This window comes from Salminus brasiliensis, chromosome 3, assembly GCF_030463535.1.
Source record: "Salminus brasiliensis chromosome 3, fSalBra1.hap2, whole genome shotgun sequence".
NCBI classification, from domain to species: domain Eukaryota; kingdom Metazoa; phylum Chordata; class Actinopteri; order Characiformes; family Bryconidae; genus Salminus; species Salminus brasiliensis.
In genome coordinates this window covers 30858045-30874486 of record NC_132880.1, presented here as the reverse complement: position 1 = coordinate 30874486, position 16442 = coordinate 30858045, and the positions used below count along the sequence as shown (strand labels likewise).

The window sequence follows — 16442 nt, the reverse complement described above, 5'->3', positions numbered from 1 at the left end:
ATCCGTCAAACATGGCGAAGGTAGTGTTGTGGCATAGACTTATGTGGCTGCCAGTGGAACTGGATCGCTGGTCTCTCTCTGCTCAGATGCAGTCAAATGCTGCAATACCAATGAAAGTACTGCAAACACTGCAAAGCATCTTCAGTACAGTACAGATGGATAATTTCCCAAAGCAATCCAACCCAAGAGAAATGTTCTTAAATGGCCAGGCCAGTCACCTGACCTCAACCCAATTGAGCAGCTTTTTACTTACTTAAGACAAAACTGGCGGCTGCAGTAAAAGCCTGGCAAAGCATCTCAAGGGACTAAGCTGAGCATTTGGTGATCTTGATTGCTTCCAGACTTCAACAGTTGTTTTTGCAAATTTAAAATAATCCTTCTAATAATGATTCTTATTATAGTTGTTAATTTGTCAGTGGAAGGATTGTGAAATATTGGCTGCAATTCCTAAACATGCAAGATATTTTGTTAAACGCCTTGAATTTAAGCTGAAATTCTACTTCTTTTCAAAATCCATTGTGATGAAAGTAAAATTGTCACTGTCCAAATACTTTTGACCAAATGTTGCATGTCTGTATTGACTCAGTGTATCGTGTTTCCCTCCCTTGCTCTCTTGCCCTCTCTCACCTAAGGTTACTACAGTATAGTTATCCTTTCACACAGCTTTCTCCATGTCAGGAGCTGAATTGCTGAGGATGGGATCCGGTAGATTTTTTTTTTCAGCTTTAATCAATCTGACCAGGCCTCTCTGTGGACTGACGCTTGTGTGTAGTTGTTCCAGCCAATGCTCCAGCCCTCAGAGCATGGCTTTAAGGCTGATTCTAAGGCTGATCTATAATGTCTTTAGTCTTTAGGAAATGCAGCATGAAATCTGAGCTTTCACTATAATTGCAGAGTGCTGAATTACAGGCGGTGCAAACTGTTTTTTACATTTATACATTTTTAACAGCTTGAGTTTTATTTTGGCCAAAAAATAATTGGACGCTTTTCTAAATTCCATTATAACCGATTATAGTCGATGGTAACATTTCAAAATCAGTGTGTTTGAATTACCATCATCTATGCCTCTTTACACTCCTAGAAACACAATGCTCTGTGATGCCCCGCCAGCCACACACACAAACAGAAAATCATATGAGTAAAGCTTTGGAGCTCAGGCGCCCCTCAGGAGCAAACGAGCCTGTGCTCCATGCCCAGGGCCAGCGTGGGGAAGAGGCTGTGATGGTATCAGAACACACAGATGGGGGCCAGCTTTAGTCAAATGGCGGAGAGATGAAGCTCGATAGCCATCGCCATCCCACTGGGCGAGCAACTGACTCTGATACGCAGATATGCAGCCAGTTCATTACAAGAGTGAGAGAGAGATAGATAGAGTGGGAGAGAGAGAGGAATAAAGAAAGAGAGATCGAATCATTTGCACCGGCACACAGAATGCCATGCAGAACTGGGTCACTACTAATGCTGCTATCTTTCTTTCTCTCTCTGTCGTTATCTCTCTTCCTCTTTCTCTCTCTCCTCTTTATATGTCCCTCATCTCTCTCTTACACACTCTCTCTCTCTTTCTCTCTCTCTCTCTTTCTCTCTCTCTCTCTTTCTCTGTCATACTCTCTCGCTCAGCAGTGTAAATTCTCAGTTCAGTATTTGCACATGTAGCACAAAGTTTTAGATACCTGCTCATCCCTTCTCTCTCATCTTCTCTTCTCTTCTCTTACATTCTCTTCTCTTTCATCTCTTCCCTCTCATCTTCTCTCTTTCTTTTCTCTTCTCTTAAATTTTCTTCTCTCTCATCTTCTCTTCACTTCTCTTCAATTTTCTTCTCTCTCATCTTCTCTTCACTTCTCTCTCATCTTTTCTTCTCTCATCTTCTCTTCTCTTTCTTTTCTCTTCTCTTCCATTCCCCTTTCTCTCATCTTCTCTTCTTTCTCCTCTCTTTCTTTTCTCTTCTCTTCCATTTTCTTCTCTCTCATCTTTTCTTCTCTTCTCTTCTCTTCTCTTCTCTTTCATTTTCTTCTCTCTCATCTTTTCTTCTCTTCTCTACTCTTTTCTTCTCTTCCATTTTCTTCTCTCTCATCTTTTCTTCTCTTCTCTACTCTTTTCTTCTCTTCCGTTTTCTTCTCTCATCTTTTCTTCTCTTCTTTTCTCTTCTCTACTCTTTTCTTCTCTTCCATTTTCTTCTCTCTCATCTTTTCTTCTTCTCTCTACTCTTTTCTTCTCTTCCGTTTTCTTCTCTCTCATCTTTTCTTCTCTTCTCTTCTCTTCTCTACTCTTTTCTTCTCTTCCGTTTTCTTCTCTCTCATCTTTTCTTCTCTTCTCTTCTCTACTCTTCTCTTCTCTTCCGTTTTCTTCTCTCTCATCTTTTCTTCTCTTCTTTTCTCTTCTCTACTCTTCTCTTCCATTTTCTTCTCTCTCATCTTCTCTTCTCTTTCTTTTCTCTTCTCTTCTCTTCTCTTTTATCTTCTCTTCTCTTCTCTTTCATCTTCTCTTCTCTTCCATTCCCTTCTCTCTCATCTTCTCTTCTCTTCTCTACTCTTCTCTTCTCTTCCGTTTTCTTCTCTCTCATCTTTTCTTCTCTTCTCTTCTCTACTCTTCTCTTCCATTTTCTTCTCTCTCATCTTCTCTTCTCTTTCTTTTCTCTTCTCTTCTCTTCTCTTCTCTTTCATCTTCTCTTCTCTTCTCTTCTCTTTCATCTTCTCTTCTCTTCTCTTTCATCTTCTTGTCTCTTCCATTCCCTTCTCTCTCATCTTCTCTTCTCTTCTCTTCCATTCCCTTCTCTCTCATCTTCTCTTCTCTCTCATCTTTTCTTCTGTTCTCTTCTCTTTCTTTTCTCTTCTCTTCCATTCTCTTCTCTTCCATTCTCTTCTCTTTCATCTTCTCTTCTCTTTACTTCTCTTCTCTTTTCCTCTCTCATCTTCTTTCATCTTCTCTTCTTATTTCTTTTCTTCTCTCGTCTTCTATCATCCTCTCTTCTCTTTCTTTACTTCTTTTTTCTTTTCTTCTCTCTGATTCTTTTCTCTCACCTTGTTTTCTTCTCTTCTTTTCTTACATGTTTCTTCTCTTTGCTTGTCTTTTCTTTTTTTCACTTCTCTTCTCACACCTGTCTTCTCTTTTCTTCTCATCTCTTTGTTTCTCTTCTCTTCTCTTTCGTCACCTTTCCTTTCTTTTCTCTCCCTTAATGTACTTTTCATGAACGTTTTACTAGGAAAGATGGACTAATGGTTGAATTATGTATGTCATTTTTCTTCTCTTCTTCTGCAACCCCCTCCCCTCCCCCCTCTTCCAGGCTCTGGTCCTCCTGCTGATCAGACTGTGGTAATTCAGAAGTTTCGTTTCCTCTCTCAGAAGCTCTTTGTGTCCGTTTCTGTCTTTGCTGGACTGGGCATCTTACTGGGCATCGTCTGTCTCACTTTCAACATTTACAACAGCAACGTCAGGTGTGTGGCTGTGTGTGTTTGTAACCTCTTGCTCTCTATGTGGGGATTATCTAGAGTTAGATTCTGGATAAGGTTAGGTAGGCTACACGTCTTTCAAACTAGGACTCAAATTCTCAAACATGCTTAAGAGATAAGAAAGAATAAAAAGACGGGGGATGAGTAACACTACAGTAAAGAATTTTGAGCTTTCTTAATGCCCATATTATTATCAAAGGGGCGAAAATCCAACTCCTGTTTACTAAGACTGATTAAACATTGACTCTATGCTGTTTAACACCTGGGAAGAGCTTGTTGTTTATTTTGGCATCACTGTAGGTACAATGTAGGAGAAGCTTTTATCACATTTCTCTGGAAAATAATGCTTTACACGTCACACTAAGACTAACCTTTTAAATATTTTATAAATGGTTTCAAATGTATTTACTAGAGGTTATTAATTAAGTCAGAATTCAGCAGTTATAACAACATTTATAAATAATATAAAACACCAAAATGTTTTAATAAAATCATCTAAAAAACCTTGTCCAAAATGACACACTCTTCCAAATGCACTCGCTATTAGTTCAGCCATTATACAATATACCATACAGAACAGAACGCATATCAGTCAAATGGGTATATCTAGCACTTTTTTGGAAGCTGCTTAGGTGTTTATTTTCACTGAAGTTCTTAGCAAATAACCTGATAAATTGCCCAACCCATCTGGCACAAAGTATCAGTAGTCTGTAGTCTGTAATTACACTGTGTCTCTTTGCATAAATCTTCGCCTTAAACAGTTTATTTGGAAAAAAAAAAAGCTTTATTACCAGCTTTAAAAAAAGCTTTATTACACCTGCTAATCGTGTTAAGAGTTTTGCCCAACCTTGTCAAAATGTACTTTTGGGGGCTTTCTCTATTAGAGAGCATGCCTCTTGCACACAGGCCGACAACATGTTGGAATGAATTGCATTGTCAATCGAACCACTTTTTGTGGGCTTTATTTATTTATTTAATGTTAATATATATTTTATAATGTAGATAATTATAACATTTTGCAATGAAGTTTCTGCCTACAAATAAGGACACATCATAAAGACTCTGGAGACAGCAAGGATGAGTCTCTTCTCTATTTTGCTAAAGTAACAAATCTTCAGTAGGAATCAAAGTCAGTGGAATGGTTTTAAGTGGGAATGTTTTCTGATTGGCAGTCACTGGCACACATCACTGCTCATTTGTATAATGTTGAGTAGAGCTTACATTTATCCAGCCGCATTGAGACTGAATGACTTCCGGTTGCTGTGTCGCTTCCGTTGCTTGCAGTGTGCATGTGCGGCTAGTCCCTGTCAGATTATTACTTTAAAAAGCAACAGCAGCCATAAAACCGTATTCAACACTTTTATGGTTAAACTTTGGCAGTTAATCCGCGATTCACATGTCTGTTGAACCATGGGCAACAATCCATAGAGATCATGAATTAACTATGATCTGTTGCACCACTACTGCTGACAATGGATACCTTTAAGAGTAATGCTGTCAGTGGTGTTTAAGTCACCGTCAGGCCAAAAAAAATGCAGTCTGAGCTTTTACCAGTAGGTTAGAAAAGAGAACATAAGAAATCATTATTTAGGTTAAAACTACTCTTCACAGGAAGAAAGCTACTTTGATGAAGCTGAAAGCTAAGGCGAAATATTATTAAAATTAAATGCAAAATGTAACATTATTATAAAATTAAAAGCTTTATTGCCAACTCACCCTAATTCTAATTTGATGTTAACTCAGCCTATTCAGATTTTGTCACAAAATTCCAATTCCATTAAATTCAAAGGTGCCCTTAAACTTTTGACGAGCAGTGTGTGTGTGTGCCTGTGGGTGAGTGTGTGTTTCTGAGTGTGTTTCTGCAGTTTAAATTGTATTCACTTCTGAGAGTTTAGCCAAATTAACATTCTGTGCTCTCACTGACCCGTGTGTATGGAAGCATCTGTTTAGTCTTTACTTTTTTCATCCGCGTCTGTCTGAAATGTCCTCTCTGGGGAGTGCTCATGGGAAACGTAGTCTCTCATCTGCTGAGTTCTCTGCACGTCTCATGTGAATATCCCCATATGTTCCAGGTACATTCAGAACTCCCAGCCCTACCTGAACAACATGACAGCAGTGGGCTGTATGATGGCTCTGGCCGCTGTGTTTCCGCTGGGCATCGATGGCCTTCATGTCCGCAGGTCACAGTTCCCCGTGGTCTGCCAGGTAAAGCACTCAAATGCAGGGAGAGATGGTCAACTCGTGTTTGTCATCATAGTTATGAGAAATACTCTATTTTCTTCTCTAATCGAGTATACTGGTGAATCTTCTGCAGTGTACTTTAGACGCTAAAGCAGCTGCAAATGGAGTTCTATTATAAGTGTATTTTGACACAGCACACAGGGATTTCTGTTCTTTTACTAAGTAGAAGAATAACATGAATATCCTTGTCCTTGATGATTGACCGTGTGCTACAGATGGAGCAGATGGATATTAGGTTGATAAACACTAAAGTAGTTCAATATTATGACTTGAAATATTCTAGACTTGCAGACTGTTCCTACAATGTAAATTGCAGTGGCAGGTGGTGTCACACCACTATGAAGCCTCAGAATTTTGAGAGTTCCTTGTCTATTAACATTTAATAACCGTTTTTTTTTTTTTTCATTTGTAATTTATTGCTTAAATAGATATGCTTTATCCCGTGAAATCCCTGACATTTGATGCATTTCTTATGTACCAGCAGCTTGTGAGAGGTCCCAGTATGCAAGAAAAAGTCCTGGTATGCCAAAGAGAATGTAGAAGCTGGTATTGCTTACTGTTCCACTTCGAGCACTAGCTTTATATTTATACTTTATATTTAGCAAATAATTGGTCAGTGGTGTTAGTCATTGAAGAGATTTTAATTTGAGCTAGAATAAGAACATTAAAAGCTCAGAAATTAGTAGTTTTGTTAGTGGTGTTAGTGTAATTGCTGGTATGGTCAGTGGTGTTACTAAAGTTGTTCAGTATGACAGCCAATGATTTACACTTGATTCAACATAAAGGGCCCTATCTTACACTCTGCACAAGGTGCATTGTGATGCTCATTGCTATCTTACACCCGGCAACAGTCTATTTTTACACCTTCTGCTTAAATAGCCTTACATAGCAACAGTGCTTGCGAATATATCTACGTCGATGGGCGTGGTGGTGGTGAAATAAGGTGTATTCAGGTAAATTTCACAGGTGTGCCACTGACTGAAAACAACCTAGGCAGACGTCAACAGTCAGGCATTCATTGCTATCTTGGCAGTGAATTGTCAATACAGACGCCTGCTCAGCTTGAAATAGCAATTTGAGTCGGACTGTACCTGGCTGTAAAAGGGAATGGCAAGTGAAGCTGATTGTTTTATTGCACGTTATGCCCAAAAAACACCCATAATTAATTAAGAGACTTAGTTTATGCTTTTTGCGCATTTCAAGCCGCGCAAGGCATAGTTTCCCCGTCTTTACGATAGCAAAGACACACTGACATGTCCTAAATCAAGCTGCATGGTTGACGGCTCGCCAAAAGAAATCATATAGGGCCCAAAGACTTCCTTAAATACCTTAGTGCTCAGTGCTCAGTTTCCCCAAAGCTTTGTAGTGTGAAGATCTGGAGTGTTCAGTGTGATGCTCAATCTACCATTTAACAATGATCTTTGTGTTAAGATGCTTTTGGGAAAACCCAGCCCAGAGCTTTGTGATTTAATGAACAGCGCTTGCTTTCTTTCGCAGTTCCGCTTGTGGCTGCTAGGTCTCGGCTTCAGTCTAGCCTACGGCAGCATGTTCACAAAGATCTGGTGGGTCCACACAGTCTTCACCAAGAAGGACGAGAAGAAAGACAAGCGTAAGGTAAAGGGAGAGCTGAGCTGTGTCTGTTTGCCCTGTGTGTGTGTATGTGTGTGTGTGCTGTAGAGGTCATACAAAGTTCCTACAGGGCTCTAAAAGACCTTCAAGTGTTGTCTGTTTTAGAAACCTTGAAAGTCAAGTTGGCTTAAAAATGAGCATTAAGTTAAGGTGAAATTACTATTCCTCAAATGACCTTGTTCTTCCAGACTCCGGCTACTTTCTGAGCTCCACCTGCCTTACAGGTCCACTATGTAGGTGTAAAATTACAGACTAGCCTGTGTGTTGCTGCACAATTACTCACACCCTCTCTACTACTCACATATAATAAACATTTTGTTAGTGTAGACCCGTTATAGTACCTTATAATAACATTAGCCATAACATGATGTGAAGGGGAGTGAATAACATTGCGTATCTCTTTACAGTGTAACCTGTCAAGCAGTAGGATGTTCATATTAGGCAGCAAATGAACAGTCAGTTCTTGAAGGTGATGTGTTGGAAGCAGGAAAACTGGATCAAAGGATCTACATGGGCCGTATTGTGATGGCTGGTAGACTGCTCCAAGCATCATACCAAAATGTGACAGGGTCATGGGTGCCCGAGACTCACTAATGAATATGAGGAGTGAGGGTTACCCCATCTGCTCCGATCCCACACAAGAGCTACTGTGGCGCAGATTACTGGAACAATTAATGCTGGCTGTCCTGTGGGGTTCACACAATATAAGGTGGGTGGTTTTAATGTTATGGCTGATCTGTGTATTCCCTTTGTCCTAAGGGTCAAAAATGGCCTGAGGACAATCCATTGGCTCTGGTGGTGTACAGTACACTTTCATGAAAGTAAACAGACAAAGGCAATGTTTCACTTATGATGCTGGGGTTGGGGTTACTCTAGAAAAAAAAAACAATAAGGGGGGTTTCTCTTCTGTTAAACTTAGTGGCCGGTCAAAGACCCTTTTTAAGAACATATACACATCAGTTTGACTGCACTCCACCAAAAATATACAGCCAAGAGAAGATCTGTGGTCAGAAACTGAAAGTCTAGAAGATGAATAACCCAAGTTGTGCATCATCAGATGGGCTACAGTCTCTAACTGTATACCAGCAAGGTGGATCTACCTGGGAGGAGTCCTGATGAGTGGCCATGAGTGTATGAGATTAATATCCACACCTATCAAATCCCCCACTCCCGCTCTCTTTCTCTCTCTCTCTCTCTCTCTCTCTCTCTCTCTCTCTCTCTCTCTCAGTCTCTCTCTCTCTCTCTCTCTCTCTCTCTCTCTCTCTCTCTCGCTATTGCTTTGACCTCATCTTTCTCACTGAACTCAGTAAAATGAGTTCCCACCCCCCTCTGTCTGTCTGTCTCTCTCTCTCCCTCTTTCCTCTCTCTCTTTCTTTCTCTGTACGGCTTTTTGGCCTCATCTCTCTCACTGACCTCAGAGAAATGGGTCTCCAGTCGCCCTTGAACAGTTCTAAATGGCCCATTTATCGCCCAGCCCCAGCTCAATGACCTCTTCCAACTGCTCAAGCAGAGAAGATTCTCTCCATCATCAGGCAAACTCACGCTGATGCGCACGCACACACACTCTGCGGTTAACACAGTCAGCGAATATGCGTCCACCGTCACGCAAACCCTTACGTGGCAGATTGAGGGGAAATTAGCCAAAAAGAAAAAAAAGGAGCGCAGGAAGGAGCGAGAGAAAGAGATAAAGAGCATTAGAAAAGGAGAAAGGCATTTTTCAGGGATAAGGAGATAATGCCCATTACTGAATATTTATGAACATCCACCTAGCGGGCGGTCCCGTTTTTTTGGCTGAGGATTAGAATACGAAGAGCTGTGTCAGAAATGATCGAGTTCACTTTTGAGTCCCTTAACGCTGAGCAAAAGCCGCCAGACGCCGCAACACTTAAAGATGGAGACAATCCGCGCGGCACAGCGCACCTCAGAAGTGACAGCATTGTCGCCTCCGATTGTGTTTTAATCCTCGTTCTCTGACGCAGCACTGTAATTCAAACAAACACTGAACTGAGCTTGTGCCTTGTTCACAGATTCGTAAGAGCAGCATCAGGGATGTGGGGGGAAAAAAGGAAACACTTGAAGAGGAGAAAAGGTGTGTTTGGCATTAGGAGAGGAAATGGAAGCATTCCGGACGATTGCTCTTTATTTTTGGCTGCAATCTGTGTGCATTTGTGGATCTTCTGTGGTGTGCAGTGCTGTGAAATCGTCACGAAGCAGTACTGCACACTGCACTCTCTGTTTGGATTGCATAACTGCTCTTTTATTTACAACCAGGTGCTGCTCCATAAGACGCAGTAACAGCTTCTCAAAGTGGAAAAACAACTGACATCCACTCGGACGAACCGGTAGCGATAACACTTCTTCAGCGCCTGTCATAGGGGTTGTTTTTGTTCATCACAAACACAGCTATCCACATCGTAAAAACAGCAAAAAGGTGGTATTGGCCTTGTGGAAGAGTAATGCTTTCGATTGAAATCCGACACACACTCGTGCTACGTACCAGATTGAATTGGCTTTCACGGTAATGGCCCGTTGTTTTCTTCTCTAGTTCTCCGTACTCTCTGTATGTGTCATATATCCCAAACTCTCTCGTCTACTTCAGTTGTTTCCACCTACGCTGCCTGTCAAATGTTCAGGAACACTGGGCTTTCTTTCCCAAATGTCCCAGTGATGTTTGGCTCTCGCTGTTGGTTTTTTAATTAAATGAGGACCATAGTTCTAATCATTTAAGTAGACTGATTGCTGGCTTGGTGTCTAGTACAGGAGTGGAAACTGTCTGGTCCTGAGGGCCGGATACCTGCTCAAGCATATCTGATTCAACACATCACTTATAAAGCATAATTAAATGATATTAGAATAATTTATCAGCACGTCAGTAGTTCTGACCAGAGGAGGAAGAGTCTTGGTTCTTCCCAAGGTTTCTTCCTCCAGCTCTGAGGGAGATTTTGCTTGCCACCTTTGCCTATGTCTTGCTTGTCCTCTTACTCTGTTACTCCGTTATTCTGTAAAGCTGCTTTGTGAAAAGCGCTGTACAAATAAATGTGAATTTCAATTTAAAAGTGATGTTCGTCATGGGCCAATGCTTTCCTCTGAGCGCATCGGCTGCTTGGCGATGCTACATGGACGGCAGTTTGAGAAAAGACATTGGCTGGCTTTGCATGTATCAGAGGAGACATGTGTTGAGTCCTTACCCTCTTAGTGTTGAGAGCATTGCTAGCGATGGGGGTGCATGTTATAACATTATGCATGTTATGGGGGGGTGGTTGGAAAATTGAATCAATGAATGGCTGGGTTAATTGGCACTACCAAATTGGAAGAAATGGGGAAAAAATAAAGAGTAGTCTTTTCTGACCTAAAACCACGCCAGCGGTATATGATAATGTGGAAGAACCTGAAAGAGGGCGGGAATTTAGTGAACTTTGGGCTACAGTTTGGGTGGTTTCTGCTTTATGCAAGATGGCCAGTTCCCCCTTTGAGAAGTGGAGCTAAGACTGAGAGTTACAGGGAGGAGACGGGGTGGTTGAGGATTACAAGAACCTTGTTAGACTGGGAGGAGTTAGGGAGGGGCTTCAGGCATGTTTCTCCTCCCCAAAATTCAGTTATTTCATAACTCTTGGTGCATAAAATTCTAAATAACCTGTAAAGAATCTTTTAAATGTCTAAATAAGTATGGGTAGAGTAGACTAAACACATACTTAAGTAAACTTCAGTAACAGTTGCAGAGCCAAGGAACGACCTGGAGGGACTTGGTCACTGATGCAAACGTGAATGTTACAAAATGTGTAATCCGTCTTGCGCTCTTATAATCTACAGTGAACTCAAATACATCTTGCATCCTCATGTCTTTGCTTCCACAAATAGACACGACCACTAATGGGATGTAATGCTTCCCCTCAACCTGTAACTAGCACTAGTAAAAGGAACTAGTTACTGCAGTCTTTAGTGTACTTTAATGTGTGTGTGTGTATATATATATATATTTATATTGATATATATATATATTTTATATTGATATTTATAAAATGATAAATGGAAGAACTACAAAGTATGAATCTCATTGTACAGTTTCTGCTGTGCACATGACAATAATTAATAAAAATCCATCTAATTTAGAACTACACAAATATATGGATGAATGCATTTACACCCATTTCCATGGTTGCATACACTTGCGTCAAGTAATGAGTACCAAGAAGACCATCAGTGGATGAATGCTTGTAATGAAGATAAATGAAAGAAATTCGATTTTGAAATTATGTAGTGGAAGAAAGGAAGAAATTAGATGTCATTTCATTAGAAGATCATTTATTCTGTTAGAATGTAGTTTATAGTTAAATAGGGTGATTTAGTTAAACATTATATAGACATTATATATATATAGACATTAAAAAACAGGGTTAAATGGATTATTTCCATCTTCAACCCAGTGCAGGGTTACCATATAACAGAATACATCCTGGGTTAAACTGGGTTTCTAACCCAACTGACTGTGGCATAAGAGTTACCCCAGAACTGTATTGGTACTTTGACCCAGCCCTGGATTGTTTGCAGCTTGTTTTTGTGTTTGTTTTTTTTGTTGTTTTTCAACACAGTGCCTGCATATAACAGATGTGCTGCATAATAATGACAAACTGTTCAATTGAAATCTCATTTCTATTAATATTTATGCTTTTCTCTGCTGGCTGCAGATGTTCTGACATTTATTCCAACCTGAAAATTAAACAAAATAAACAGACATATCATACAGCGCTATGAAGTCAAATTACGTCTATTATGGTTAGCTAGCTTAGCTAAGTAACTCACCTAGTACTTTTACTGTAATATCATGGCACAATAATTTATTTTATATCATTATTATATTATCATTTTACAGAACTAAAATCCAAAAAGGGAGCAGTGCTGTTTGATGTAGAGAACCTATACCTACTAAGGCCTATTGATAATTAGTTACTTAAGCAAGAATACACTATATTGCTATAAAGCAAGAATACACTATATTACTATAATGTGAAATATTTGCACTGGTGTACTGTGTATCTCATGCTATATTAAATTATATTAAAGTAAAGAGAACTGCTTGTTTATCAACATTCAGTATTGTAAAATAGTTCCATCCTATCCGTCACCCCATATAATAGTCCACAGTTCATAATTTCCCAAACATCATTAATCCCATTAATACTCACACTGCTACACACTCTGCCTGTTGTACCTGCAATGCTGCAGCAGATCATGCTCCCTCTGATTGGCTGATGTAATTCCATATCTCAAACTACATAATGTGCCATTCCTATCCGACCTACCTACCTAGCAGAATGTTTAATGTGTAGTGCTGTGTTTACTGTACTTATGTGCGGTTTAGGACGCTATGCGAATAGCTGTGTTCAATCTGATGCTGATTTGTTATGGCTGGTGCTTTTGCTGGGTTACGTGTGTTGGAGTGTGGTGGAGTAACACTTGAAGAGCTTTGTCATTTGAGCTTTGAGTGTCATTATCATTGCAATATTGGCATTCCTACAATGCCTCTCAATCCCTGTCACATTGTGGGGTTGGAACTAACTGGGGTGTAATGTACATTATCTGATGACTACTGTAGAACTATTATGCATGTTATGCAGATTTGAGAGTATTCAGAGAACTGAAGTAAAGCTCCACTCACAGACACTCAGTTTAAAGAATTAATGTAAGATGGCTATTATTATTGTCGAAAGCACACTTTTACCCAACCTGCAAGCTTTAAGTGCTGGTGAGTGTGGACATCATAGCAAGAGGATAGAATGGGGTTGGGAATCTGACTTCAGGGCTGACTTTTTTTCAGTAATTCCTTTAGTTGTACAGTTTTAGGTTACAGCATTGCAGACCTTCAAAGAAAGCATGCTTACATTACTAATAAAACAGTTTTTTTTGTTTAAGCTAGACGTCCCCAGATGTTAGCTGGTACTATATGAGTTGATGTGTATTTGGTTGTTGTGTATCTCAGCAGCACCTGGAGCCCTGGAAGCTGTATGCCACGGTGGGGGTACTGCTGGTTATAGACGTGCTGTCCCTCATGATCTGGCAGATTGTGGATCCGCTGCACATCACCGTGGAGGTACGGTTCAATCTCTCACTGTGTAGCGCCCTGTAAGTGTATTTGATTGTGTGCCTGATTTCGGCCGAACGAAATTGGGTTTTTGCCGGGTTTATATTTGTTGCTTTTGGCCTCAGGGCTGCTCTGGTGCAATTTCTCTCGTTCCCTCTCTCCCTTTTCTCTGTTTGCCTCTCGCTATCTCTCTCTCTCTCTCTCTCTCTCTCTCTCTCTCTCTCTCTCTCACTCGATATATCTCACTGTCTCGCTCACCTTCATTGCTTCCCCCCCCCTCATGCACTTGTTGTTTATCTGAGCAGAAGTTCACAAGAGAGGCGCCTAAAGGAGACCTAGATGTGTTGATCGAGCCGCTGCTGGAGCACTGCAGCTCAGAGAAGATGAACACGTGGTTGGGTAAGGCTCAATAATCCTTTGCTAGTATACCATTAGGTTAGTATGCATGTCTAGATATCTAGAGTACCCCAGTCAGCCCTACACAGTAGAGCTGCCTTATTAATGTCAATGGATGAGGGTATTGAGGTGATATCAGCAGAAAATGCTGCATGGAATAACGAGGCGAAGAAAAATAACAAATCAATCCTGTATCAAATCTATCCCGAAGCAGCTCTTGCTTACCCTGCGTTCACACTAGCAGACAACAAGTCAAGTTAGGCTCTTGTGGGTGTATTTGAGGCCACTCACTCAAGTCCAGCTTTTGACAAAAAACTTTTTTAGCCCATACTGTGTGGATATAGCACAAATATGTCTGTTTAATAGTTACATTCTAAAGTGAATAATTCAATAACAACAGTTCAACTGTTCTGTGTTTAGCACCACACTATTGAGAATAGGAATGAGATCAGGCAGCAGAAGTTGGGGACCTTAGACCATCATAGACCATCTTTTTTTCCAAAGAATTTGTTGGATACAATCGTTTAGAACATTGCTTGCTTTTTGTCGCTAAATTGCAGCTACAAATGTCATATTCCCACAGGATACGACTGCTAGTAGTTACTGAATATTTTTGATAGTTTCTGAATAATTCATAGTAGCTTATAGTTATTATTGCTCATCAATTTGATATAATTATTCTGAAACTACTCTAAATTATTTGTGAACTATAATACTCTAAGTTACTGAATAATTAATAGTAACTTAGTTATTATAGGTATATTATATTATATTATCATACATAATTTATAGTAGTTACTGAATAATTTATAGTAGTTACTAAGTAATTTAAAGTAGTTACAAATAAATTGTAACCTGTAAATAATTGATATTACCTATTGTAGAGTGTATAATAAGCCTTGATATTAAGGATCTACAATATTAAGATTAAGCCTTTTTAAACATTTTTGACCATTCTTTGACAATTATAAAATATGGAGTTGATGTGCCAATGTCAAAATATTATAATATTGTTATTTATTTATATTGTAATCTCAACTGTTATTCAGTGACCACTATGAAACTGCTGTGGACATTTATTGACGTGTAGACCCATATACAGACTCCTATACAGGTTTGGGGGTTGATTTTTTAATTGCCCCCTTCAAAGCAAGTAGTTTTGAACAGCTAATAAGGTCTGAGCGCCTGTGTATTTTCTTCACGTCTGTTCAAAAGCATCCCAAGTGGCTTTTTATAAAGCGGCTTGTGAGAATCCCTGCTTTATAAAGCTGCTTGAGTATGTAAAGCTATAATTAAAACAGCTAACCATTTTGTTTAACAGTTTATCTTGTTGAACACCTTTTTCTGAGCATGTATAATTCAGTATGCATGCAATGATATATAAACCTATATGTGAGTAGGTATGTCTGGAGTGGTAATGTGGATGTCTATGTATGTCCGGAATTTAAATCTAAATGAGTGCCCTGACATCTGCCTGTTTTTATGACCTTCTGGTCTGCTCCCCAGGTTTTTACTTCACATAAGTATTTAACTAATTGAACAAATTAATTACAACCTTAATGAAACACATTAAAAACCAGCCCTGGTTCTCCCTTTAGAAAGAGTCATTAAAATAAGCCCTCAAAGCTTCCTCATGGCAGCGTCCTTGAGAAGAACAGTTGAGAAGATTGGCCTGAATTACCCTTAGGAGCACCGTGTGCCTTTGATACCGTCCTAGATCTGGGACTGTGCTGCTGCATTTATGAATACACTTCTGATATCATGTCAGGGTTTGACCCTTAGGTCGAGTATTTGCAAATGTTTTGTAAATGTTTTTTTTTTTTTTTTCCCTGCAAGTCCCCTGTGCAGTGTAGACCTAGATTTTGATTTATGTTTTAGTAATTTTCCAGACAGCCAGACAGACTGGAAATGAATAAAATGCAGCAATTACTGTCGTCCCACAACAAAAAAACACCCTGGGCTTGTTTTCTTTTATGTGAGCTTGTTGTGTCCTCTCTGTCCTAGGGGTGGTTTATGGCTACAAGGGCTTGCTGCTACTTCTTGGTATCTTCCTGGCCTATGAGACCAAATCTGTGTCCACGGAGAAGATAAATGACCATCGGGCCGTGGGGATGGCCATCTACAATGTCTCAGTGAGTCTCTCTGCCTGTCTTTCTGCCCTTTTATTGCTGGCCAGGCTGCACAGCATGGCTGTGTAATATATTGTTTGTTAACCGTTATTGTGATACTGATCATTAATACTGATATTGGTCAAAGGAGTCTTCTGTCTAGTCACTAAAAGAGTTATTGCTTTACTGTGAACATCCTCAGCAACCACACACATTCAACGATGAGTTTTCTTCGGAATATTGATATTTGGGTATAAAACCTAAAGGCAAATTTGCTTTTTTGAATTTGTTACTGTACTAAATAGGTTTACGTTTCTCATCAATCACTCAAACAATTCACATGTGGCTAATATGCACATTTAAAGCAAAGGCCTCTTGCAACACAATGAACCTGAACATCCATACATTTTCAAAAGTCAGTTACTTGGTCTAAACCCCATTGAGCATACCTTTCAAATAGTAAACAGAAACTTGAGGGGCTGAAGCAGACTGAAGATGGCTGCAGTATAAGCCTGGCAGAGCAGCACCTGCAGTTCTTACCTG

The 16442-nt window shown here is 39.8% G+C and overlaps 1 protein-coding gene across 3 annotated transcripts in view; it reads left to right on the top strand.

Moving 5' to 3' along the window:
* Positions 1–16442, top strand: part of gabbr1b (gamma-aminobutyric acid (GABA) B receptor, 1b) — a 191592-nt gene that overhangs the window by 161173 nt on the left and 13977 nt on the right. For 2 of the 3 annotated variants that reach the window (XM_072675871.1, XM_072675870.1), the window contains 6 exons: positions 3281–3431; positions 5519–5651; positions 7185–7301; positions 13294–13404; positions 13701–13794; positions 15796–15923. In XM_072675871.1, the coding sequence (XP_072531972.1) occupies positions 3281–3431; positions 5519–5651; positions 7185–7301; positions 13294–13404; positions 13701–13794; positions 15796–15923 (734 nt within the window). The remainder of the gene's footprint in view (positions 1–3280; positions 3432–5518; positions 5652–7184; positions 7302–13293; positions 13405–13700; positions 13795–15795; positions 15924–16442) is intronic. The other variant, XM_072675872.1, reaches the window with a different exon arrangement.